This window comes from Coregonus clupeaformis, unplaced genomic scaffold (assembly GCF_020615455.1).
Source record: "Coregonus clupeaformis isolate EN_2021a unplaced genomic scaffold, ASM2061545v1 scaf1269, whole genome shotgun sequence".
In the NCBI taxonomy this organism is placed as follows: Eukaryota; Metazoa; Chordata; class Actinopteri; order Salmoniformes; family Salmonidae; genus Coregonus; species Coregonus clupeaformis.
In genome coordinates, this window is record NW_025534723.1 from 50,224 (window position 1) to 77,082 (window position 26,859).

General features: G+C 42.2%; 1 protein-coding gene and 1 long non-coding RNA gene across 3 annotated transcripts; one reads left to right on the top strand and one right to left on the bottom strand.

Annotated features, from left to right (window-relative positions):
• Nucleotides 1-1,199: 1,199 nt before the first annotated feature.
• Nucleotides 1,200-3,639, top strand: LOC121563400. Of its 2 annotated transcripts, none has more exons than XM_045217904.1 (4): nt 1,200-2,027; nt 2,265-2,518; nt 2,861-2,948; nt 3,385-3,639. In XM_045217904.1, the coding sequence occupies exons 1-4, from the start codon at nt 1,445-1,447 to the stop codon at nt 3,567-3,569; spliced, it is 1,110 nt and encodes a 369-aa protein (XP_045073839.1). In that variant the 5' UTR covers nt 1,200-1,444; the 3' UTR covers nt 3,570-3,639. The 2 variants fall into 2 exon arrangements, with proteins under 2 accessions (XP_045073839.1, XP_045073840.1); XM_045217905.1 differs by having other exon boundaries at nt 2,310-2,518.
• A 2,409-nt stretch (nt 3,640-6,048) lies between these two features.
• On the bottom strand, nt 6,049-6,987 carry LOC123486564. Its single transcript, XR_006659421.1, has 3 exons — nt 6,918-6,987; nt 6,735-6,819; nt 6,049-6,170 (listed from the first exon to the last, which is right to left on the bottom strand). It is a non-coding gene; the product is annotated as an uncharacterized LOC123486564 (long non-coding RNA).
• Nucleotides 6,988-26,859: the final 19,872 nt, after the last annotated feature.

Genomic DNA, 26,859 nt, shown 5'->3' on the forward strand with positions numbered 1-26,859 from the left:
GCATCCTCTGATCTCTTTGGTGGAATTATTTCCGACCTGCATGAGGTATCTGAGGTCAATAAGGCCTCCATGCGTACGAAATCAGATCACAAAATGTTCTGGGTGGAAGTGAGTTCAGGTTCCCAGAAGATTTATACCAAAACCCTGGACAAACTAAGGAAGCTGTTCACCTCCCACCATCGCACTGAGGGAAAAAATACTCTTGTGCAAATCGAGCTTTCTGCAACTGGACTACTTGTAACTGAGGCCACTGTGCAGGAATCTCCTGTAACTGAGGCCACTTTGGCAGTGTCTCCTGTACAGAAGACAGACAGTAAGACCCCTTCTAAGTCCTCAGCCTCAGCCTACCAGCTCACCCTCGACACCTGCACTAAAGGGGTAATCAAACAGGTGATCTCGGTGCTGAGGGTGGACACTTCAAAGGAAGACTGCTCCGCTTCCGTTGGGGAGAGCACGTCAAAATCATCCTTCGACTTCAACCAGAAGTTGGACTCGATAATTTCGAAATTGGAGGACCTCACCATTTCGAGTGATGTGACGTCAGCCGAGATTGCCACACTCACACGATCTCTTAGTGCAGCCAGCAGAACCTGTAACATTTCCATCCAGAGCTTTCACAGTGCTGAGTTCCGAGCTAAGGCCAAACACATTGTGAGTGAGACCATTCTCAGAGCTGCTAGCAAAGCCAGCCATTCTTTGCTACAGAGCATGCCTAGCACCACCTTCTCACACCATGCGGTTTCTACAGCCGAAGATATAGTAAATATTATCATGCATGACCTTGAAAGTGTATCCCAGTACACTGTGGACGCAGACTCCTTCCCACTAGGAGAGAAAAAGCTGGAGTTCCAGCTCAAACCCAGAGTTGTCTTTGACAACTTATTGGATGCTGCTCAAACCATGTACCACAGAGTAAAGGATAGACTGAACATCTTTTTCTCTTTTCCACCAGTGTCAGTCGCCACAGCCAAATATGTGCTGGACTCCACCCCTGTGGAGACACTTAGACGCTCTAAGTCCGCTGACACTGCTCTTGTTGAGGACAGGAGCCGCCCTCCGTCTGTGAGAAGTGAGAAGCCTTTGTCAAAAGTCTGTTTGGCTAAAAGGTCTAAAACCCTTCTGTCTTCGAGTGGCTCTTCAACAGACCACCATGTAATTGACACATGCAGTGAGGATGTCACTCTGCCCACCAGGGAGTATGTCAGTTGTGAGCAACAACAGTTTGAAGAGAGCCTCTCCTCTCCACGGCAGTGGATTGAGTGAAAGTTGCAAACCTCTTGTGGCTCTAAAAGACGTAACAGTGGCAGTCAGCCAAGAAGGCTTTAGCAAAACTGCAAAGAAGACGCTCAGCTTGATCCTAAATGTGATCAAGTGTAGAGTGGCCAACTCTGAGAGTTCATCTGTTGGGCAGATTGCAAGTGAGGAGTGTCTGATAGCCACTAACATGTTAGACTCTGTACTGGAGAGCCTTGACCAGTTGCCTGACATGAGCGCTGCCGATGAGATCACAAGGACAGAATCCCGTACCTCTATCGCAATGGACGAGACAGGTTCACGGTCAACGCTTGTGAGCCAACAAGAAATAAACATATCTGACACCAATATCATAGTGAAAACTATAATGGACACATTGAAGACGGACGACCCAGAGATTACTTCAGCAGAAGAACATCTGGATAGGCTCCTGTCAGTTGAAGCCCTTCAAGGTGCATCTGGCAACCTGATCACAAAGGTCCATGGTCTCATTCAGGAGATAACCATAAACCGCCAGCTTCAATCCATGGTTGGCCACAGAAGCCTCTCTCAACCAGCGCTGCCTAAACCAGCCCTGAGGAAGCTGTCAAAGGACGATGCCTCAGAGCTCATTTACAACTTTGCCCAGACTTCTGTTAGGAGACTCCTGGGGCAGTGTATGGGAAGGCCTATGCCACCATCGGCTGAAATGGGTTTGGATCAGGTCATCAAGTTGATGACAGACGTGGTGATGGACAGCCTGACTTATGTGTCCAAGTCTACAATGGAGGATGGTAAGTGAAAGTACCTCTTTTCATCTGCATAGGACTTAATTGTAACATGCTCAATACATTGCGTTTTATGATGTAAAATTCACTGGGTGTGTCCAAAATGGCACCTTCTTCCATATTTAGTGCACTACTTTTGACCAGACCCTATGGGCCCTGGTCAAAAGTAGTGCACTATAAAGTGAAGAGAATGCCATTTGGGATGCAGTGACTGACTTCAATGGCTGCATCCTCTTCTCCCAGTTATTGTACACAGGTCGGTCACACTAGCGTGCTCTTCTCACTCAGACACCAGCAATGCCACAAGTGACATCACTCATGGTGTTGTAGCTGACCTTAATGCTACTGAGGAATTCCCTGCCAGGAGCCTTAGCCCGGCTGATGTAAAGGCTGACGGCATGGCCCGCCTTCCCTCTGCCAGAGGGGAAGAGACTAAGAAGAACAGGAAGTGGCGTTTCCTACCGAAAATGCATAAGTTTCCAAAGATCATGATTAAGGTAGGGTGCTCTGTGTTTTGAGATTACATCTGTAAGGCAGGGCTGAAATTTACCCTACAGATTCACTACACCCCTATTGTCTCTCAGCATTAGAACAATACTGTTGTCATTGTCTTTAGGAGGTTGAGTGAGGACGCTGTAATGCAATCCTAATACACATGGGAGAGAGTCAATGGCTATGTCCCTAATGGCACCCTATTCCCTATATAGTGCACTACTTTTTACCAGCGCTCTATGGGCCCTTTTCAAAAGTTGTGCCTTACGTAGCGAATGGGGTGCCTTTTGGGATGCACACTCTGTATTTTACACAGGCTCAGTTGTCCTGATGTGTTTTGTCAACAGCTGTTCAAGACAAAAGGGGAACCGAAGAGCCACCCTAAACAGGATGCACTGCCTACCAAACGTCTCAGAGAGACTCATATTTCACAGGGTAAGTGATAAGCATCGATAATGTCATATTGATGTATCACCCTATGACAAGCTTGTTAAAACAGTGACAACAGATACAGGCAGACCGACGGACAGACAGGCAGACGGACAGGCAGGCAGGCAGGCAGACAGACAGACAGACAGACAGGCAGGCGGACAGACAGACAGACAGACAGACAGACAGACAGACAGACAGACAGACAGACAGACGGACAGGCAGGCAGACGGACAGACAGGCAGACGGACGGGCAGACAGGCAGACAGACGGACAGGCAGACGGACAGGCAGACGGACGGGCAGACAGACAGACAGACAGACAGGCAGGCAGGCAGGCAGGCAGGCAGACGGACATGCAGGCAGACGGACAGGCAGGCAGGCAGACGGACAGACACAAACACACACATTCATTTTCTGATTATGAAATGTTCTTATGACAGATGCTGAGTGTGAGGTTCCAGAGGTTCCATCCACTCCCCCTCCCAAGGAGGACCTGACAACCACACCGGCCCCTGCTCACCAGGAGTCCCAGTCCCGTAAACGCCCACTCATAGTCAGGGTGTTACACGCTCTCTCCAGAGCCATCTCCAAACCATTCAGAGGAGCTTCTGGGAAGAAGAATTAGCCAAATGCCTGATTTTATTAATATGATATTTTAATCAGAGCCTTTATTTAATAAAACATTACTGCATTGATTTCTGTCTATAGTAGTCTTCATGTATGTGCAAGATAACGGTAAAGTACTTCAAACCACATAGTCAAAAGTATTCATAGTGAAGTACCGTTTATGATTATTGATTGTGGAAATACACATAATACAGAAAAGTTGTTGTCACATATAAAGACAGACATAAAGGAGAACTCCGTAGACCAGTCACATTCTCAAGCCATAACTAAATCCATGAATGGATCTCCTATAAGATGACAGGAGAACATTTGTAACACTTTCTATGAAGCCTATATCTATAATGCATACACTCAAGTCATTTACATTTTACATTTTAGTCATTTAGTAGAAGCTCTTATCCAGAGCGACTTACAGTTAGTGAGTGCATACATTTTTGATTTTTTTCATACTGTCATACACTCATAATGACTTAATTGAGTTAAGTGTTAAGTAAAGTGCAGTTATAAACACATAATGAGGGCTTATTATGTATTTCTTGCAATAAAAAAAGAAAAATGCTACTAGTTTATTAAACATTCATGACTGCTATTGCACGGCTCATGTCCACACTTCTGTACAATAGGGGGCAGTAATGCACCATAACGTTGGATGCCAACTGCCTATAAACCCCACTGAAGAAGAAAAAGCTACTCATGTAATGCATGCTGGAAAGCAGACAAAAACTAATGATTTGCAAGAGATCTAAACACGATTTATAAGCTACTGAACAACAAGTCCAAGAAAGCATTGCTAACCGCGTTTGCACTTTGAACAGATTTCTCGACAATAATAATGGAAGATGTGACTGGGGCTCAGCTCATTGCAGAGGCACTAAAAGCTCAGGTGAAGTGTGTGCAATTTATATAAAACAGTGTTATACTGTGTAACCGTGTTGCTAAGAATATATTAGTCGCTGATCATGTCCTTGGCAGTGAGAATGTAGCACTACGAGTTGTGAAAGTGTGCCAAAGGTCATTGCACTGGTATAGCTAACTATTAAACATTTAGATGTTTATGTGGAATAGCATATGTTAACATAGTGAGTTTTTGTCCTGGGTCCGCCTGGGTCCTGCAGTCGGTGAAAAGCAATTGCACTGCCTGCATCTCAGAACTGCGGCCGCCTTGATCTCATGAGGTTATCGTTGCCCGCGTGTGCATGACGTCAGAGAAAGTCGGGATCAAGTCGGACACAAATCTAACCAGCATGCATTGGGCGGTGATCGCCGGTGATCGATTCTGCGCAGACCTGGCTCATCTCAAATGGGCCTCTTGTCTAGGATCTGTCGGCATGGTTATACTGGCCTGTGGCCTTCTTGGAGGCCTTGATGATATCGGAGGGGGGCTCCCATTTGAAGCAGGGCTCCAGATTGGCCATCTTTATGGTCATTATTGAGGACAGGGTGCCATCCAATGCTAGGCTGTTTCTTCTCTTGGTTTTGTTCAGTCCCACAACTGAAAACACCCTCTCAGCATCTGCGTTTGCATGGGGCAACACCAGGACAAGCTTGGCGACGGCAGCAAGCCTCTCGAATTCTTTGGCTCCTGTCACCTATGGAAAATGCACCAAAACACAATGGAAAAACATACCTTGATTTTTGATTGATTAATACTGTGAGTATACTGTAGGTTGATCCATTAACAAAGTTCAGATAAAAACATACATAATTTGAAACATGCATGACACATATATGCATGCAACAATTTTAAGCAACAGATGTAGCCAAGCCACACCTGCCAAAAGGAAAGACAAAAAAGGAAAAAAAAATTACCTTATGCTTCCGGGTTGCCATTTCAGCCCAGAAGCTTTCCATTTCAGTTTAGTCCTGCAGGGATATCATTGGCATAGTCTGATAATTTAGAAACTCCTCACCCAGAAGGTCATGCTCCTCTGGCCCATGGTATGGGAGGAGATGGGGAAACCTATTTATGAAAGTAGAGTTACAAGTTGTTACGTTTTAGGTATATAGTCATCAACCAGCAGCAGTTCATACACATCTTTGAGGAGAAGCCACATAAGAATATCTCATGTGCAGTTTAGGAGTGAACATACCTCATCATAAAACACAGGGTATTTTAGCTAAGATGATAGACAATAATTAGAGAAAAAAAACTAACCTTTCAACAAAGTACAGGACATCTTCGATGTCACTTTCAGCCCTCTGCCGTACATCTACAAATTGTGCGTGCTTGATCAGTGGCTCTTCCAGTGGCAGCTTCTTAAGTGCATAGTCCACAGCACTTGTCAGGAAACACAACACAGCTTCATGGAATGAATCCACCTGCTGTGGTGTGATGTCACCCTCGTGGAGTAATCTGTTAAGTTTAGCCCTGGTTGTGAACCCAATGTTCAACTTTCTTCCTGTCACAGATACAGCATATCGGTATAAGGTACAAGGCTAAATATCTCATATCACAGTGTTTGATCATAATAATAGTCAAATACTAACCTGGTAAATGGTTTGCCTTTTCTTTCAAGGCAATTTCACAAGGCTCCTCATGGCACTGCAGAGCTGCTGGAACCATAAACTTGGAACATAGCTTGCGTACGAATTTCACCATCTATAACAGACATTTACAAAAATAGTAGGTGAAACCTGTTTTAGAGGACCCCTGCAGATATCAGCAAGAAACACAGAATGGAAAAAAACAGCAAAATCCAATCCCACCTCTCTCTGAAGCAGCAAGTTGAAAGAAGTGAAAGTTGGTACGGTGGCTTGGAAGAACAGCAGGTACACTTCTGTCATGGGGTCAGTGAATGTCTGCACAAGTCTCTTGAACCTGGCCTGATTTTCATCTTGAATCAACAAATAAATAACACAAAACAAGAGGTTGTCATTAATACAAGTATGTGACTAACAATCCATGTAGTTGCTGCATAATGAAATTGAAAATTGATGACCATACTAGCAGATTTGTAGTAGCTGGCCAGAGGTTCATACAGCCTCAGGATCCTGGTCACACAACGTTCAAGGCTTAGCCAACGGACCGAGATACACAGGAGGACCTCCATGTACTCTGCTTCATGGAGCTCACAAAACTCTGTTTTAGACATTAAATCCATATCATATATTTTCTACAGCTCAGCATTTCAGTATTACACTTAATAGTATCAAACATGCATACCTGTCAGGTATCCTTTCCGATTTGTGCTACCCTTGAACCAGTAACCGATGTCCACTACCATATCCTCCAAATCAAAACCGGACACCTGCAATGCATAAATCAATCATAACACATTCAGTCAATGCACGTAATTAGGATACAAATAAAAAGGTACATGTAAAGATAAATCAGGCCTTAACTCACTTTAAAAAATCTTTAAAAAATCCCACTCCTGCAGCTTTGGCGGTGTTATGTGCCACATGACAAGGACAACCATGAATATACAGGTAAAAGTCAGTAAATTAGAATATTTTGAAAAACTTGATTTATTTCAGTAATTGCATTCAAAAGGTGTAACTTGTACATTATATTTATTCATTGCACACAGACTGATGCATTCAAATGTTTATTTCATTTAATTTTGATGATTTGAAGTGGCAACAAATGAAAATCCAAAATTCCGTGTGTCACAAAATTAGAATATTGTGTAAGGGTTACATTTTGAAGACACCTGGTGCCACAAAATAATCAGCTGATTAACTCAAAACACCTGCAAAGGGCTTTAAATGGTCTCTCAGTCCAGTTCTGAAGCCTACACAAACATGGGGAAGACTTCAGATTTGACAGCTGTCCAAAAGGCGACCATCGACACATTGCACAAGGAGGGAAAGACACAAAAGGTTATTGCAGAAGAGGCTGGCTGTTCTCAGAGCTCTGTGTCCAAACACATTAATAGAGAGGCAAAGGGAAGGAAAAACTGTGGTCAGAAAAAGTGTACAAGCGATAGGGATCACCGCGCCCTAGTCAAGATTGTGAAAAAAACCCATTCAAAAATGTGGGGGAGATTCACAAGGAGTGGACAGCTGCTGGAGTCAGGGCTTCAAGATCCACCACCAAGAGACGCTTGAAAGACATGGGTTTCAACTGCCGCATACCTCGTGTCAAGCCACTGTTGACCAAGAAACAGCGCGAAAAGCGTCTCACCTGGGCTAAGGAAAAAAAGAGCTGGACTGCTGCTGAGTGGTCTAAAGTCATGTTTTCTGACGAAAGCAAATTTTGCATTTCCTTTGGAAATCGAGGTCCCAGAGTCTGGAGGAAGACAGGAGAGGCACAGGATCCACGTTGCCTGAAGTCTAGTGTAAAGTTTCCACCATCAGTGATGGTTTGGGGTGCCATGTCATCTGCTGGTGTCGGTCCACTCTGTTTCCTGAGATCAAGGGTCAACGCAGCCGTCTACCAGCAAGTTTTAGAGCACTTCATGCTTCCTGCTGCTGACCTGCTCTATGGAGATGGAGATTTCAGGTTCCAACAGGACTTGGCGCCTGCACACAGCGCAAAATCTACCCGTGCCTGGTTTACGGACCATGGTATTTCTGTTCTAAATTGGCCAGCCAACTCCCCTGACCTTAGCCCCATAGAAAATCTGTGGGGTATTGTGAAAAGGAAGATGCAGAATGCCAGACCCAACAACGCAGAAGAGTTGAAGGCCACTATCAGAGCAACCTGGGCTCTCATAACACCTGAGCAGTGCCAGAAACTCATCGACTCCATGCCACGCCGCATTAATGCAGTAATTGAGGCAAAAGGAGCTCCAACCAAGTATTGAGTATTGTACATGCTCATATTTTTCATTTTCATACTTTTCAGTTGGCCAACATTTCTAAAAAATCCCTTTTTGTATTAGCCTTAAGTAATATTCTAATTTTGTGACACACGGAATTTTGGATTTTCATTTGTTGCCACTTCAAATCATCAAAATTAAATGAAATAAACATTTGAATGCATCAGTCTGTGTGCAATGAATAAATATAATGTACAAGTTACACCTTTTGAATGCAATTACTGAAATAAATCAAGTTTTTCAAAATATTCTAATTTACTGACTTTTACCTGTAGGTGTTGGGATGCTTCTGGAGCACCCTAGAGGCAATGGAATTACGTGGTCCAATGTTCACAGCTGCATTGTAAACTGAGAGACCAATGCAGTTCTCCCAAGGGATGCCATGCTCCTCTATGGTGGAGTTAATTTTGGTGAAGATCTCACTTGCTGGCCCACAGCTCGTCCCACTTGTTGTGCACATATTTAAGAACTGGTGGACAACTTTGCTGCCCATGAAGACCCGGACAGTAAGCGGGTTCATCTTTTCCACTCCTATAATGACAAGTTAGAATCATACAGATGTTCATGTTATTAGATGTTTAAAAATACACAAAGCACATGTTTTGCAGAGGAGAAAAATCTCAAATAGTTTGTGAAATACCAGTGTCATTCGACCCATCCGTAACAAGGGTATACGGGGCTTTTTTCATCTCCTTCACAAGCTCCTGTGTGAAATATGGTGCGAGTGCTTCATTGGTAATGCAGGATGACTTAGTCCTGGCACACCTGTACTCCTGCGCTGTCTTCGAATCTCCGAAACATTCTTTTAGGAGAGGCCCCAGGTGGTCCGCAAAGGCTAGGGGGACGTTGTGAACTACCAACCCAGCTGTCATTTTGACCTCAGCCCTTCTTGTCTGTAAGAAATTAAAAATTATTAATCCTCCCAAAAGACCATAGTTTATTTAAAATAGACGCCTGCGATAATAGGGCACAGGTAAAAAACACATTCAGCAACTAAGATCTCAAATTAAAGAAAACTGGACTGTACTACACTGAAATACAAACCACAAATTAGTCAAAACTATCAACCATGACTTTACCGTGATCAACTAGAACACAAAACTCTTGACTGAACCTTGACAGAATCATTACACATATCATACCTTAACCTCTTGTGCAGACATACCCCCTACAGATGGAACGGCCATTGCATATTGGGATATTGTGGCTGTGGACAGGAGAGCTCGTTGCTTATCTTGGTGGCCTTTGCTTTTTATATGGTGCACTACATCTGTCACACCCTGGTGGCAACATGAGTTTTCAATACGGCAGACTGCACACCAGTAGTGCGTGTTGAGGCTCCCTCTGGTAATACATGGCCATGAAGAGGTCCACTCATTTTGGAAAATGGATCTATATGTTGCTGCTCCAGCCAGAGCACGACTCTTCTGGCCCTGCTGTTGGATTGGGGGGGTCTCTTCTTTCTGTCCCTCTGTGTCTCCTTCCATCTGCCCTGTTGGTTGTTCTATTTGTCCTGTATGTTGCTCCTCTGCATGGGCGTCAATCTGTCCTGTCTGTTGCTCCTCTGCTTGTTTGTCAGTCTGTCCTGTCTCCTGCTCTCTCTGTCCTTTGTGTTGCTCCTCTGTCTGTTGTCCTGTCGTTTCTATCAATCGTTCTGGCTGTTCTGTCAGTGTGTTTGTCTGTCTTTTCTCACTTGGCTGGTTCTTTAAATAAATTATAAGGTTTCGCTTTTGTCCTGGCAAAGGTCTCTTACGGGACATCTTTGAAACCTTAAACAATTAAAATGGTCATGTTGGTTTAATAACTCTACTCTCAGTTACAAAAACATACCTACTTCTTTTGCACACATTTCCTGTATTTATGTTAAATTCTTTGGAATACATCTTACCTGTTCGAAATCAGCTGAGTTTACATTCACCACACTAAATCATGTTCACACGCACAAACAAATAATTTCTTTCAAGATTTAAAGTTTAAGAGAGTGAGTACTCAATTGGACGACATTTCATTGTTACATACCTAGTCTCAGCTCAGCTTCTTATCAGACTTCTTGAGGTAGTGACCGTTTCTTCTCCTGTTGTCTTTCGCGGCAATGGTATCTCTTCTTCTGTCGCTAACTTCGGGGGTGCAGCGCATATGGTTCAGTGGCGCTCATCAGCGCCATCTACCGTCGGGGAGTTTGAAAAAAGGAACAAACGAGTCTCGGGCAATTTTTTTTGCGGGAGAAATTGGATGTGTGGCGTGAGTGCGTGTGAAAACAGGCAAAAACGTGTGCCACACGGCGAAAGCGTGAGAGTTGGCAGCTCTGTGTTATGACATGTTATTTCGAGATTAGAAAGTTTAAACGCGCTATTACATACCTGTAGTAATATAACAAAAGTTATCGTGTCGACTGCACAATTATGGCGCTTTCTTTATTCTGAAGACCGATGCGCACCTGCCAGGAACTTCCTGTTCCACACCGCCACAGTTCCTAAATCCATAGACGCAACAACGCAAGACTTCTTCTTCTTCTTCTTCTTCTTCTTCTTCTTCTTCGTTGATATCATGGCGGTCTGCAAACAACCGTTTAAGTGCATGCCGCCACCTACTGTGCTGGAATGTACGTTGAATCATGATCTGGCCAATTCTGTCCTACCATGAAAATACAATTCTAAACCAAATAAATCCCTAAATTCAACCACACCCTCCCCAACCCCATTAAACTTTATCTATATTACATTTATTACATTTACGTCATTTAGCAGACGCTCTTATCCAGAGCGACTTACAGTTAGTGCATACATTATTTTTATATCCCCCGTGGGAATCGAACCCACAACCCTGGCGTTGCAAACGCCATGCTCTACAAACTGAGCTACATCCCCTGCCGGCCATTCCCTCCCCTAGACGACGCTTGGCCAATTGTGCGCCGCCCCATGGGTCTCCCGGTCGCGGCCGGCTACGACAGAGCCTGGATTCGAACCAGGATCTCTAGTGGCACAGCTAGGACTGCAATGCTCTGCCTTAGACCACTGCGCCACTCGGAAACACTCCACCCTTAGGATTGTTCAGCATGTCAACAACCATTTCGGCGCCACTCGGAAACACTCCACCCTTAGGATTGTTCAGCATGTCAACAACCATTTCAACAGTAACATCTGTTAGCCCCAATATCTCTTTTGCCGTCTCCACAGTAACCTTCAACCTTGCATTTCTGCATTCCATAACCCGAGTCGTGTTGACAACCTTACCAATGAAAGCTATGGAGTCAAATTTATTCACATTCATGAGCACAAGATTTCTGAACAGGCCTTGAAACCATGCTAGGACCATCAGAAGCACCAGCCCCGACAGTAGGTCCACTTACTACAGGTACATCCATGTAAGCTCCATCAGTCCACACAGTAGTTCTACTAATCTGTTTTATGGCCTCTGCATACGATACAGCATGACTGATCCTATATCTCTGAGCCTCTCTCTGTACCTGGAATCCACCAAACGCTGCACTGTGTTCTCCCCCACAATTACAGCACTTAACCTTCACATTACTTCCACATTCACCATAATCTTGTGCTCCTCCACACTTGGCACAACTTTTATTTCCTTTACACTAAAGCAGCTACACGTCCCATTCTTTGGCATTTAAAACACTGCAGTGCATATATGGACAAATTCTCTAACATTGAAACTAAGGAATCCTATCTGTACTTTTCCCGGCAAGACTTTCTCAAACCTCAGCATCACTGATAAGCTTTCACTTCTTTGACCCTCTTTCCTACTGATCAACCTTTTGGCCTCAATCACTCTGCCTCCCTTCACATTGTCTTTAGTATCATCTGTAACCTGCATCAGCACCAGGGACATGGCTTTTAATCTTCATCCCATTAAGTTTTTCCATTTTCTAAATCTTCCCTTGCTGAGCCTGGCTACCACACAATATTAATCATCTACCATTTCCAATGAACCAAGCTAATTTCACTTCACCTACCTCTTTCTCTACGGCATTAGTTAGTCGGAGAGGGTGTAAGTGAGGCCCTGTGGTCTCATCAAACACTTTCACCACTTTCCACTCCAACACATCACTACTCTTGCTCCCTACCTTGGCCCTATGCTTTCTTTACTAGACAATCCACTGCTTTCTGTATCATGATCTCTCTTCTTCCTGTATCATGATCTCTCTTCTTCCTATGTCTTTCTGTATCATTCTCTCTTCTTCCTGTGTCTTTCTGTATCATGATCTCTCTTCTTCCTGTGTCTTTCTGTATCATGATCTCTCTTCTTCCTGTATCATGATCTCTCTTCTTCCTGTTTCTTTCTGTATCATGATCTCTCTTCTTCCTATGTCTTTCTGTATCATGATCCCTCTTCTTCCTGTTTATTTCTGTATCATGATCTATCTTCTTCCTGTGTCTTTCTGTATCATGATCTCTCTTCTTCCTGTATCTTTCTGTATCATGATCTCTCTTCTTCCTGTATCATGATCTATCTTCTTCCTGTGTCTTTCTGTATCATGATCTCTCTTCTTCCTGTATCTTTCTGTATCATGATCTCTCTTCTTCCTGTATCATGATCTCTCTTCTTCCTGTATCATGATCTCTCTTGGTATAAATGACTTTGGTGTTGATGACTTTCGCTCTTTGCTCCATTTTTCGTTGTCACTGTGTTCCATTCATTCTTACCAACTTCACTCCACCGCGCGCCATCAGAATCGAACAGCACTTCTGCCATATTTTCCTACCCACAACCCCACACCTGCTACGGACTAACTCCTGCATGTAAAATACTGCATGGAGAATAAAACAGTGAGTTTAATTAGCTAGACAAAATCAACCTTGTTTAAAAAAAAAGGTATCTAAGTGTTTCAATTTGGTGTGTGTAGAGGTGTAGTGACATGTTTTGAGTAATATATTATTATAATTGAGAAATATACATTTTGAATGCCATAAATTAATGGCAGATGAACTAAATAGGCTTGAGTGCAAATATCCAAACATTCAATATCAATGACTACAATAACAATTCTTGTTTTAAAATAACATTTAATAAACACATGTAGTTGTTTCAAAGTCTGTTTATTATTAAACAAAGTTGTAACATAGCAAAAATAATATACCCAAACTAATGGTGAAAACTGATCATCACACCATCTCTATCTGATACATGTTGTGTCTAATAGCGCATTACCACAGAAAACTGCAGATGGAAGCAGTACCACCCAGTCAACCACTACACAGGGTATTCAACACTAAGGACAAATCCAAGGTATATTTTGAACGCCATGAATTAAACAAAAGCATATTTACTGTATAGATACCCCAAAAAACAAAGTTTGTCCAGCACAAATTCATGTGGAACATTTCTTTTTAATTAGCAGATCAATTAAGTGCATTGCAGTTATCCAAATACATTAATCATCAATGCCGAAAATAAACACATGTAAAGTGTTGGTCCCATGTTTCATGAGCTGAAATAAAAGATCCCAGAAATTCTACAAGTTCAAATGAGCCTCACAACGCTGCATTATCATGCAGAAACATGAGGTGATGCAGCTGATGAATGGCACGACAATTGTGTTCATTGACTGTAGCTTATGCCTGCCCATCCCATCACCCAACTGACACCATGGGGCACTCTGTTCACAACAACGACATCAGAAAACCGCTCGCCCACACAACACCATACACGTGGTCTGCCTGCGGTTGTGAGGCTGGTTGGATGTTCTGCCAAATTCTCTAAAACAATGTTGGAGGTGGCTTATGGTAAAGAAATTAACAAATTCTCTGGCAACAGCTCTGGTGGACATTCCTGCATTCAGCATGCCAATTGCACGCTCCCTCAAAACTTGAGGCATCTGTGGCATTGTGTTGTGTGACAAAACAAGGTGCACCTGTGTAATGATCATGCTGTTTAATCAGCTTCTTGATATGCCACACCTGTCAGGTGGATTGATTATCTTGGCAAAGGAAAAATGCTCACTAACAGATATGTAAACAAATTTGTGCACAAAATTTGAGAGAAATAAGCTTTTTGTTCGTATGAAGAATTTCTGGGATCTTTTACTTCAGCTCATGAAACATGGGAACAACACTTTACATGTCAAGTTTATATTTTTGTTCAGTGTACATATATAGCATATTGTATGACCACTATTCCTTTTTTAGCCTTATGTAACGTAAGGTAAGGTTATTATGATACTAAATGGAGTGGCACGGATGTACGTATAGAATAATAGGTTTAGTGCAGATGGAAGCAGCACCACCCAGTCAACCATCACGCAGGATATTCAACCCTAAGGACAAATACAACGTCATCTCAATATCTTTACAGTAGAAGCTATCTAAACACAGCAAAACTGACAAGGTGCAAGACTGATCAGTAAAGTAAAGAGAGGTTAACATTCTATAACGCTCCCTTTCCTCTGCACAGTTCTCTCACAGTGAGAAACAATAGGATCCAAGTCAACGTTGTCAATAATTTTTCATGAGATAAGAATTAAGAGATGGAGTGACTAATATTAGCTGGTCTGAGAGAACTGATGAGGCTTTTCTCCTTTATGTATACATTGGTGTCATATTAAATGGCCCAATCAGGAGAACCTCTTGCAACAGTCAGAGCAGGAGTAAGGCTTCTCTCGTGTGCATCCGTTGGTGTGATTTTAAGTTGTCCTGTCGAGAGAAATTCTTCCCAGTCAGAACAGAAATAAGGCTTCTCTCCTGTGTGTATCCGTTGGTGTAATTTTAAGCTGTCCTGTCGAGAGAAACTCTTGCCACAGTCAGAGCAGAAGTAAGGCTTCTCTCCTGTATGTATACGCTGGTGACATTTTAACTTATCCAATTGGGAAAAACTCTTTCCACAGTCAGAGCAGGAGTAAGGCTTCTCTCCTATGTGTGTATACGTTTGTGTGTTTTTAAGTGGCCCAGTCGAGAGAAACTCGTCCCACAGTCAGAGCAGAAGTAAGGCTTCTCTCTAGTGTGTACACTCTGATGAATTGTCAGAGCCCCTGATGTTGTGAAGCTCTTCCCACAGTCAGAGCAGGAGTAAGGCTTCTCTCCTGTGTGTATCCGTTCGTGTGATTTTAAGCTGCCCTGTCGAGTGAAATTCTTCCCACAGTCAGAGCAGGAGTAAGGCTTCTCTCCTGTATGTATACGTTCATGTGTTTTTAAGTGGCCCAGTTGGGAGAAACTAGCCCCACAGTCAGAGCAGTAGTAAGGCTTCTTTCGTATACGTTCATGTGTTTTTAAGTGGCCCACTAGAGAGAAACTCTTCCCACAGTCAGAGCAGGAGTAAGGCTTCTCTCCTGTGTTTGTTCTCTGATTAACTTTGAGCTCAGTTGTTGTGAAGCATTTTCCACAGTCAGTGCAGGAATACAGATTCTCTCCTGTATGTATTTTTAGGTGTACTTTTAGCATTGATAGAATTGGGAAAATCTCCTCACAATGTGGGCAGTGGTGAGACCTCTTAGCTCTGTAATCTTCCTGATGTTGCTCTCTGGATGTAGAGAATGTCTCAATGTCACCTGTGTGAACAGCATAAAAATCAAATCAAATACAAAAGTAGAAGAATATACATACGCAAATCCAGGTAATGAAATCCACCATATGCACTGAGCTTGTTTGACAGGTTTAAGCACACTAAATACTAAATAAATGATACACGTACCAGAGAGTCTGTTGTAAGCCTTTATTACAGCTAAGACTAAAAACAGTTGCATTGTTTCGTGAATGAAATTTCCGAAATGGAACTGTTTATTTATTGTTTACGCTAATGAATCAAGAGTTGCTTTGTTATTTTAAAACCAAAAATGCTTGATTGCATTTCAATGGCTTGCATGCTGTGTGATGACATGAACAAATGAATGATTGATACAGTAGCCTATATACAGTGTGTAAGAGTATTCCAAGATAAATATACAACACAGGGAATTAACGATCAATGGAAACAGTTGTTTTTCAGTTCAACATCCGTTTAGTATCTATGTAGGGGTTCCAGTCCGGGACTCATAGCTGCATGTGGCAAGTTAGCATTGGTCTAAATGGTCTATACATTGAGCCTGAAATGGGATACTTGGTATTTGGCCATTGGACCAATGTTATTGCAAGGAATTCTAATTGGTCAACCATAGGCAAGGCTTGGGTATAAACTACATCCTGTCTCTTTGTTCAGTGGAGAAAACACTGAGGACAGGGAAGAATAAACATCTACCATCTACTTTCCAGCATAACAATGATTGGTTCTCTTTTAATAAATATATTTTTCTCCCCCTGATTTGCTTTGGGGTCTGTGTTATTGAAGAATAACATCAACTGCTAACAAGTGCATTCAGAAAGTATTCAGACCCCCTTGACTTTTTCCACATTTCGTTACGTTGCAGCCTTTTTTCTTTTTTTTCCTTCTTTTTTATAATCCTCAGCAATCTACACACCATACCCCATAATGACGAGGTGAAAACAGGTTATTAGAAAATGTTACTATTATGTTACAAATAAAACAGAACTACCCTATTTACAGTATTCAGACCCTTTGCTATGAGACTCGAAATTGAGCTCAGGTGCAACCTGTTCCCATTCATCAACCTTGAGATGTTTCTACAACTTGATTGGAGTCAATCTGTGGTAAATTCAATTGATTGGACATGATTTGGAAAGGCACACACCTGTTATATAAGGTCCCACAGTTGACAGTGCATGTCAGAGTAAAAACCAAGCCATGAGGTCGAAGGAGTTGTCCATAGAGCTCCGAGACAGGATTGTGTCACGGCACAGATCTGGGAAAGAATACTTATGTAAATAAGGTATCTGTTTTTTATTTCTAATACATTTGCAAAAATGTCTAAACCTGTTTCCGCTTTGTCATTATGGGGTATTGTGTGTAGATTGATGAGGGGTTTTTTGTTGTTGTTGTTTGTTTAAAAAAAAATCAATTTTACAATAAGGCTGTAACTTATTTTTTTGTTGAAAAAGTCAAGGGGTCTGAAAACTTTCAGAATGCACTGTATAGACTAACTATTTCACTTTAAACACTTTGTTATATTTATGCACAAGAGAAGAAGAGGTTGCCCAGCACAAATTCATGTACAAACATGATTTTTCATTACATATTTGTAATTTAGCAGATGCTCTTATCTAGAGCGACTTATAGGACCAATTGGGGTTAATTGCCTTGCTCAAGGCCACAATGACAGATTATTGACCTAGTTGGCTCGGGATTCAAACCAGAAACCTTTCAGTTACTGGCCCAACACTCATAAGTAGAATACAGAACACTTGAAACATTACAGGACATTTTTCATAATGGAAATTGAAATATTAAAATGTTATTGGAGAAAAAAAAAAGAGTTTTTGGGAAAACCATTTAAGAGCTGGAGTTATTATGCAGTCTGATAGCAGTGGGTGGAGTGGCGTTTCGCAGGCGGTTTGTACGGGCAGTTATAAAGGACAGTTTGTGGCTGTTTCTCTGGAGCCTGGTGGTGCAGTTACAGTGGGGGAAAAAAGTATTTAGTCAGCCACCAATTGTGCATGTTCTCCCACTTAAAAAGATGAGAGAGGCCTGTAATTTTCATCATAGGTACACGTCAACTATGGCAGACAAAATGAGAATTTTTTTCTCTCCAGAAAATCACATTGTAGGATTTTTTATGAATTTATTAGCAAATTATGGTGGAAAATAAGTATTTGGTCAATAACAAAAGTTTCTCAATACTTTGTTATATACCCTTTGTTGGCAATGACACAGGTCAAACGTTTTATGTAAGTCTTCACAAGGTTTTCACACACTGTTGCTGGTATTTTGGCCCATTCCTCCATGCAGATCTCCTCTAGATCAGTGATGTTTTGGGGCTGTCGCTGGGCAACACGGACTTTCAACTCCCCTCCAAAGATTTTCTATGGGGTTGAGATCTGGAGACTGGCTAGGCCACTCCAGGACCTTGAAATGCTTCTTACGAAGCCACTCCTTCGTTGCCCGGGCGGTGTGTTTGGGATCATTGTCATGCTGAAAGACCCAGCCACGTTTCATCTTCAATGCCCTTGCTGATAGAAGGAGGTTTTCACTCAAAATCTCACGATACATGGCCCCATTCATTCTTTCCTTTACACGGATCAGTCGTCCTGGTCCCTTTGCAGAAAAACAGCCCCAAAGCATGATGTTTCCACCCCCATGCTTCACAGTAGGTATGGTGTTCTTTGGATGCAACTCAGCATTCTTTGTCCTCCAAACACGACGAGTTGAGTATTTACCAAAAAGTTCTATTTTGGTTTCATCTGACCATATGACATTCTCCCAATCCTCTTCTGGATCATCCAAATGCACTCTAGCAAACTTCAGACGGGCCTGGACATGTACTGGCTTAAGCAGGGGGACACGTCTGGCACTGCAGGATTTGAGTCCCTGGCGGCGTAGTGTGTTACTGATGGTAGGCTTTGTTACTTTGGTCCCAGCTCTCAGCAGGTCATTCACTAGGTCCCCCCGTGTGGTTCTGGGATTTTTGCTCACCATTCTTGTGATTATTTTGACCCCACGGGGTGAGATCTTGCGTGGAGCCCCAGATCGAGGGAGATTATCAGTGGTCTTGTATGTCTTCCATTTCCTAATAATTGCTCCCACAGTTGATTTCTTTAAACCAAGCTGCTTACCTATTGCATATTCAGTCTTCCCAGCCTGGTGCAGGTCTACAATTTTGTTTCTGGTGTCCTTTGACAGCTCTTTGGTCTTGGCCATAGTGGAGTTTGGAGTGTGACTGTTTGAGGTTGTGGATAGGTGTCTTTTATACTGATAACAAGTTCAAACAGGTGCCATTAATACAGGTAACGAGTGGAGGACAGAGGAACCTCTTAAAGAAGTTGTTACAGGTCTGTGAGAGCCAGAAATCTTGCTTGTTTGTAGGTGACCAAATACATATTTTCCACCATAATTTGCAAATAAATTCATTAAAAATCCTACAATGTGATTTTCTGCATTTTTTCTCTCTCAATTTGTCTGTCATAGTTGACGTGTACCTATGATGAAAATTACAGGCCTCTCATCTTTTTAAGTGGGAGAACTTGCACAATTGGTGGCTGACTAAATACTTTTTTCCCCACTGTATGCATCTCTCATGGCTCAAAGTGGAGGTGTTGACATGTTGGGTGCACCGAGCTGTCTGTTTGAGCTACTGGCGCACAGCTCGGTCACCCATGCATACCTTACAAGACATGCCACCAGAGGTCTCTTCACAGTCTCCAAGTCCAGAACAGACTGATCTCTCATAGTCTGTTCTGGACTTGGGGACTGTGAAGAGACCTCTGGTGGCATGTCTTGTGGGGTACTACATAGAGCCATGACTACATGGAACTGTATTCCACATCAAGTAACTGATGCAAGTAGTAAAATAAGATTTTAAAAAACACCTTATAGAACAGCGGGACTGTGAAGCAACACAAACCTAGGCGCAGACACATGCATACACACACACGATAACATACGCACTATACACACACGTACACATGGATTTTTGTACTGTAGATATGTGGTAGTGGTGGAGTAGGGGCCTGAGGGCACACAGTGTGTTGTGAAATCTGTGAATGTATTGTAATGTTTTTAAAATTGTATGAACTGCCTTAATTTTGCTGGACCCCAGGAAGGGGATCCATAATAAATACAAGTCCCAGATGAAGAATAAGACCCTATTTCAAAGCATAGTACATGTAATGTTAGCCAAGTACAATGTAATTACTAGTTGTTACACAGGATTTAGCTAGTTAAAATGAAGTGTATCTTTAGGAGTACTTGTACTTAATATGTACAGTACATTACCCATCCTGACAACCTGGCCCTCAATTTAAAGCTTGTGGAAGTGACATCCAAGTGGGAGAATAAATACACTAGAACACCACTGATAGAAGAATTTGGTAATGACTAATTATTACACTCCGATTCTTTGTGAAATGTGTTAGAATCATAAAACTACAATCTGATAATGTGTTTAGCTTAGTTAGAAGTAAAACGAGGGCTTTGGCTTATTCTTATATCTATGCAAGCAGAATGCAACTGTGAAACCAATAACAGAAAACAGGATGTGGAACTAGACACTGAGAAGCATGTCCCCACCGTATGTGCCTGTATAAGATGCATATTTGCCCAGCAACAGAGTATTTGTGTCTTCTGAAACCAGTGTGAAATAGATACAGGAAGAAACAATAGGTTGCTGTGCAAGCTAACAGAGACATATGATAGTTGCCTAAATATGGGCTAGGAGCTTTCTCATTGGCCCAATAGGGGCGTAGTAGAGGTATACAAAACGTTGTGCATTGTATGATTTTCAGAGCGCTCTCAATGAATAAAGAATTACCATTGCAGTAAGGGGTCTGTTTAATTTATTTAAACTAGAGATTTATACCTCTGGGAATTATTCAAATATTTAAGAAGTGTTTGACTTCAACCATTGAGATAACAAAATTGTCGTGACAAACACAGCGTATCTGTATAGGAAAATCATTCAGAGCAAACTGCTGCCAATCACAGTGTAAGGTGCGACATTTTGCGGGTGTGGAGAGCTCATTAGAGGATAGAGAAAGCTTGCATTGAAGAGCTGGTCATCGTGTTATGACCTGCATTATCTGAATTAGGCCCACAGAATTATACCTACGGAGGAGCGGCTTCTATGGAGGAACTTTGAATGTCTTTGAACTTCAGAGTTGGTTTAACGTTGGACCAGAGCAGATGTTAGCTAGCTAGCTAACAACCTTGTTTGGGCAGTGCAGTGCAGCACTAGAATTAAAAACAGGTCGTACCTTTTTGTCGTTAATAAATCCAATGTGAAACGTGCTGACTATAGTATCCTTAACTAGCATTGAAAAAGTTCATCCATTCTTCTCAAATTAAACATATCTCCCTAATTTCTGAATCATGCTTGTAACGTTGTCAGTAGGATAAAGTAACCTATCCTTCAGAGGGGAGGAGCAGGTAGTTTCCACACGCACACCCACTGGCAAAGATTTCCATTCCAGCTGGCAGGCAGAAACTGGAATACGTTTCTAGAGTGATATTTGTTGCGATTTTTGTGGGACTGGAAAAAAATACCCGGAAAGTAAAATAAGGTTATTACCTGGATCGCATGCTTTTAAAATAACTGCTGTTCCTTAAAAGTGTATTTACACTTTAGTTTCCGGTTCTTTTTCAGTTCTGTTCCCTGAACCGGTTCCAATCCTAGAGAAATTATTTGGATGAAGGTCATGCTTAGGCTAATAAACAATTGAGGGAAATAAATTACTACAGTTTACACTTTTTTAGTAATTTAATGAAATGTTGTAATCTGATCTCGGAATGCACGGACCGTTAGTAGTGGGGGAACAGGAAGTTCCGGGCAGGCGGGCGGGCACCATTCTTCACAATAAAGAAAGCGCCAGAACTGTGCAGTCAAGAAGATAACCTTTGTGTCCGTTTCTATATATTACTACAGGTATGTAATAGCATGTTTAAACTTTGTAATGTCGAAAGAACATGTCATATCATGCTAGGTAAAAAATCCGTTAAGGTATTATCAAATTTGTTTGTATGATGTGTTATTTTTGTGTCAAACCAAGTGAAGAACGTGATAACTATTTTACAAGTCACATAGCTTGATACTTTTGGTTTGTCTGAGTGGATGTACATAATTTTCTCATGGTAATTTCATAAATAATCCATTTATTTTAGATTTCTGAGTTGGTTTAGCATATTATTGGTTTTGTGTAAAATTCACAAGCTGGTAAAATGGCAGTGTCCTCTCGGTGCATCAAGATAGAGACAATTTCACGGTCGGACTACTGTTTTGAAGATGAATGTAATGATTAGCAGTTTTCTACATGTGTACTAATATTCAGACACATTCTGTTGTTTCTGTCTTTATCAATAAATGTTGCTATGGTGTGAACAGGAAATACAATTGGTTTTTGATTGAAGTAATACAGTGAAGACAAGGTTTAAGGAAATTAGCACATAGTGCTGTCTATGACAAACTGTAACCTTGTACTAAATGGTTTTTGAGTCATTTATGCGTTTATCTACTATAGGTTAGGTATTAGCTCAAAAGTATTGTGGAGCTCCTGCACCTTAATATAAACAGTACCGGCACCCAAAATGAGTATTAGCACCGATTTCAGTCCAAGTCAAGCACTGAATTAGGTAATTGAACCAGAAAAAAGTGAAAATATTTTTAGAAAATAAAGAAAATGCCAGAACTGTCAAGACAATAACTTTTGTGTCCGTTTCTCTTTATTACTACGGGCCGATTCAGATAAGTCTGAGGCCGGTAACATCAACAGTGAGAACACAACCCAGCCTTCCTCTCTCCTTCCACGCTGAGTCCAAACCTACAGTCACTGGGTCCTGATTGTGACAGTGGAGCCCAGTTTACTGCAGGATCCAGAGATGGCATCAGTGAAGCTGGAAGACTGCAGTCAAACACTGGAGTTGAATGTCAACATTAAAGATGAAGAAGAGGAGGAGAAGATTGGGAAATCTGTTTCTCACGGTAAGAGCAGGTTCTATCTAACTAAGTTTGTTGGACATGATTTGGAAAGGCAAACACCTGTCTATATACAGTGCATTCGGAAAGTATTTAGACCCCTGGACCTTTTTGACATTTTGTTATGTTACAGCCTTGATTACATTTTTTCCCCTCATTAATCTACACACAATACCCCAAAATGACAAAGCAAAAACTGTTTTTTTATCAATTGTTGCAAAAAACAACAACAACTGAACTATCACATTTACATAAGTATTCAGACCCTTTACTCAGTACTTTGTTTAAGCACCTTTGGCAGTGATTACAGCCAAAGTCTTAATGGGTATGACGCTACAAGCTTGGCACACCTGTATTTGGGGAGTTTCTCCCATTCCTCTCTGCAGATCCTCTCAAGTTCTGTCAGGTTGGATGGGGCGGGTCACTGCACAGCTATTTTCAGGTCTCCAGAGATTTTCAATTGGGTTTAAGTTCCGGCTCTGGCTGGGCCACTCAAGGACATTCAGAGACTTGTCCCGAAGCCACTCCTGCATTGTCTTGGGTGTGTGCTTAGGGTCGTTGTCCTGTTGGAAGGTGAACCTTCGCCCCGGTCTTGAGGTCCTGAGTGCACTGGAGCAGGATTTCATCAAGGATCTCTCTGTACTTTGCTCCAATCATCTTTCCCTCTATCCTGACTAGGCTCCCAGTCCCTGCCTCTGAACAACATCCCCGCAGCATGATGCTTCTACCACCATGCTTCACCGTAAGGATGGTGCCAGGTTTCCTCCAGACGTGATGCTTGGCATTCAGGCCAAGAAGTTCAATCTTGGTTTCATCAGACCAGAGAATCTTGTTTCTCATCTGGCTTTCATGTGCCTTTTGCTGAGGGGCTTCCGTCTGGCCACTCTTCCGTAAAGGCCTGATTGGTGGAGTGCTGCAGAGATGGTTGTCCTTCTGGAAGGTTGGCCCATCTCCATAGAGGAACTCTGGAGCTCTGTCAGAGTGACCATCATGTTCTTGGTCACCTCCCTGACCAAGGCCCTTCTCCCCCGATTGCTCAGTTTGGCCGGGCGGCCAGCTCTAGGAAGAGTCTTGTTGTTTCCAAACTTCTTCCATTTAAGAATGATTGAGGCCACTGTGTTCTTGGGGACCTTCAATGCTTGATACTGTTCCCCAGATACGGACAATTCCTTTGACCTCATGGCTTCGTTTTTAGCTCTGACATGCACTGTCAACTCTGGGACCTTATATAGACAGTTGTGTGACTTTCCAAATAATCTCCAATCAATCGAATTTACCACAGTTGGACTCCAATTAAGTTTTAGAATCATCTCAAGGATGATCAATGGAAACAGGATCCACCTGAGCTCAATTTCGAGTCTCATAGCAAAGTGTGTGAATACTTATGTAAACAAGGTATTGCTGTTTCATTTTTAATACATTTGAAAACATTTCTAAGAACCTCTTTTCACTTTGTAATTATGGGGTATTGTGTATAGATTGATGAGGATTTTTTTGATTTAATCCATTTTAGAATAAGGCTGTGATGTAACAAATTGTGGAAAATGTCAAGGGGTCTGAATTCTTTCCTAATGCACTGTACATATCCAAAAGTGGACCTTGAAGTTTGTCCTTAAATATCTATTGGGAGCCCATCTGGACCTTCCGCTTTACCTCCCTTCAGATTGAAAATAGCATCAGATATTTCAACACCATCCAATTCCTTTTCCAGATCCAATTTAGTGTCTTCTGAAGTAGAGGGAAAATCAAGACCTGACTAGTTCAGTTCTCAGGAGATTCAGAGTTGTAAAGTGTGTTGTAGTAGGAAGCAAATGTTTGGTTTATTTCTACAGGATCCATTGATAATTGTCCTTGTAAATTATGAATTGCATTAAAGGCTGACTTTTACTTCTTAATGTGCCAGGCCAGCAATTTACCAGGTTTTTCACCTTGATCATAGAAGGACTGTTTCAGCCTAGTTAAGCTGTTTGCAGCCTTTGAGGTGGGAAGTTCATCATACTGAGCTTTAAGACCAAATCATTCCTTGTTTACTTCTACTGAGTTATCCAAAAAAGCTTCCCTCTTTACGTGATTAGAGACAGGAATTGTGACTTGAATTGCTCTCCGGAACAGTGTGGCATTGAAAGGAGTGATAACGGGGTTAGGTTTAAGTGTTGAGGATGAGCAGTTGAAATTGAAGATTCCAGGTGTCTGTGACACCCTCCGTTTGGTGAGATGTAGATCTGGTGTAGAGCGTGGGGAACAGAGAATACATTAACTGTCAAGCTGGATTTTGATGCATAGTCTCTGCCAGATAAGATCAAGGTAGGAAGTGTCAGTTATCCTGTGAGCGATTTTGTTCCGAAAATACTAGTGTTTTAGGGGTGAAGTTTATGGGCCTGTTGCAGCAGTGTGTAGGTGTGAGATGCCTTGATGTGACAAGTCTGCAGGAGGGCATGAGATGAAGAAATGTGTGGTATCGGTGGAGAAAGTTCTGTGTGTTAGTTATGGGGGTGCTAACGGGCTGGAGATCTGAGGAGTCAGGTGAGAGAAAGGCAGATTGAGGTTGCCAGGGTTACAGTAGTACAGAAAGTGTTGTATGCAGAAGCAGTGAAGAGAGTGGTAGAGGAAGATGGGTACAGGGTGAGGGATCTTGAGAGGATTCCTGTGAGTACGCAGAGACCAAGAGAGAGTGATGGGAAGAATATGTGCTTCAGTAAGGTGGGATTTTTTTGCATTTATTACCATGGTTGTCAATTGTACTGCAGAAATGGATCGAAAAGTCCCAGAAAATAGAGGCTGTGGTGGCAGCGGCAGAAAAGTACTTGGGATTGCGAGGATTTACTGCAGAACAGCTGCAGGGGGTGTTGAGTGGTAGTGGTCTGGCGTAGGACTAGATAGGGTTAAATAGTGGAATGGGGTGGTGGATTTTTGTCGTGGAAAATCGGCACGAAGGGACTCAAAGTCAAACTTAAATGAATAATTATTTTTCATCAGCAAGCTGGAGAGGTTCCAACAAACTTAAAAGCACCATAGTACACGTCGGTCGGGAGCTCTGCCGGGGAAGTCCCGTTAGTTGTCCTATATACTGCTTACACAGACAAGTTATATTTGCATGATTTAGCTTGTTAATAATTAATTCATCATTAACATTTGGTTCCTGCATGTGACCGACCAATACCTCACAAGGCTTCTTCTCTCCAAGCTGAGACCTTCAAACTGAGATATCCCTTTTGGTTCCCAGAACAATGTTCTGGGCGTACTGCCAATTGGTCTGAGGAGGTCAGTGACCTGCACGAACCAAGAACATTTTCCCTCACATTTTTTAGAGCTGGCTAATACTTGGCGGGGCAATTTTGTATTAATTACCGTATCAATGAATTTAATGTATATAGGCTGTGAATGGCCTCACACACCAGTACAGTAGGTGGCGGTGTATGCACCTAAAAGTTGGATGCGCTCCGCCAACCAAATCCCAAAGAAGAAGAAGGATGCAAATGCACGTCATTTGACCCGTATGGAGAATGTGAAAAAGGAGCAAAGTTCATCTTTATTATTGATGTTTGATGAATAGTATCTACTACCCTATGTAAATCCGGGATATATAATATACCCCATAAGAGAGTTTGTGTAAAACCTGATGCAATGCAAGAAATGTAAAAAGTTTGGCCACATGTCAAGTGTTTGCAGACGGAAGGATTATGTTATTGAAGAGCATGTGAATGTAAAATGTTGTAACTGTGGTTGGGGTCATATTCCTGAATTCCCAGAGTGCCCTGTTAGGGTGAAAGAGGTTGAGGTGTCAAGGATCAGGGCTGTACAGCAAATCTCCTATGTGGAGGCGGTGAAGAGAGTTATAGTAGCAAGAGGCCACAGTTCTGAAGAAGATATGGCGGTGGATGCACTGCAACCAGTTGCAAATGTTATACGTCAATCAAGTGATCTGGATACACTTATTTTGAAGGTGGATTTATTAGTATTTATAGTCACAGTTATTAATTGTACTGCACAAGAAGTCCAAGAAGCTGGACATCATATCTGCAGCTGAGAAGTTTTTGGGCCTCCAAGACTTCACGGCAGAA

Excerpts from the sequence above, each read along its gene's own strand:
- LOC121563400 (XM_045217904.1), top strand. The coding sequence starts at position 1,445 with ATGTTAGACTCTGTACTGGAGAGCCTTGACCAGTTGCCTGACATGAGC. Across the intron at positions 2,519-2,860 it reads TTCCAAAGATCATGATTAAG|CTGTTCAAGACAAAAGGGGA; the intron begins GTAGGGTGCTCT and ends TTTTGTCAACAG. Across the intron at positions 2,949-3,384 it reads AGAGACTCATATTTCACAGG|ATGCTGAGTGTGAGGTTCCA; the intron begins GTAAGTGATAAG and ends TTCTTATGACAG.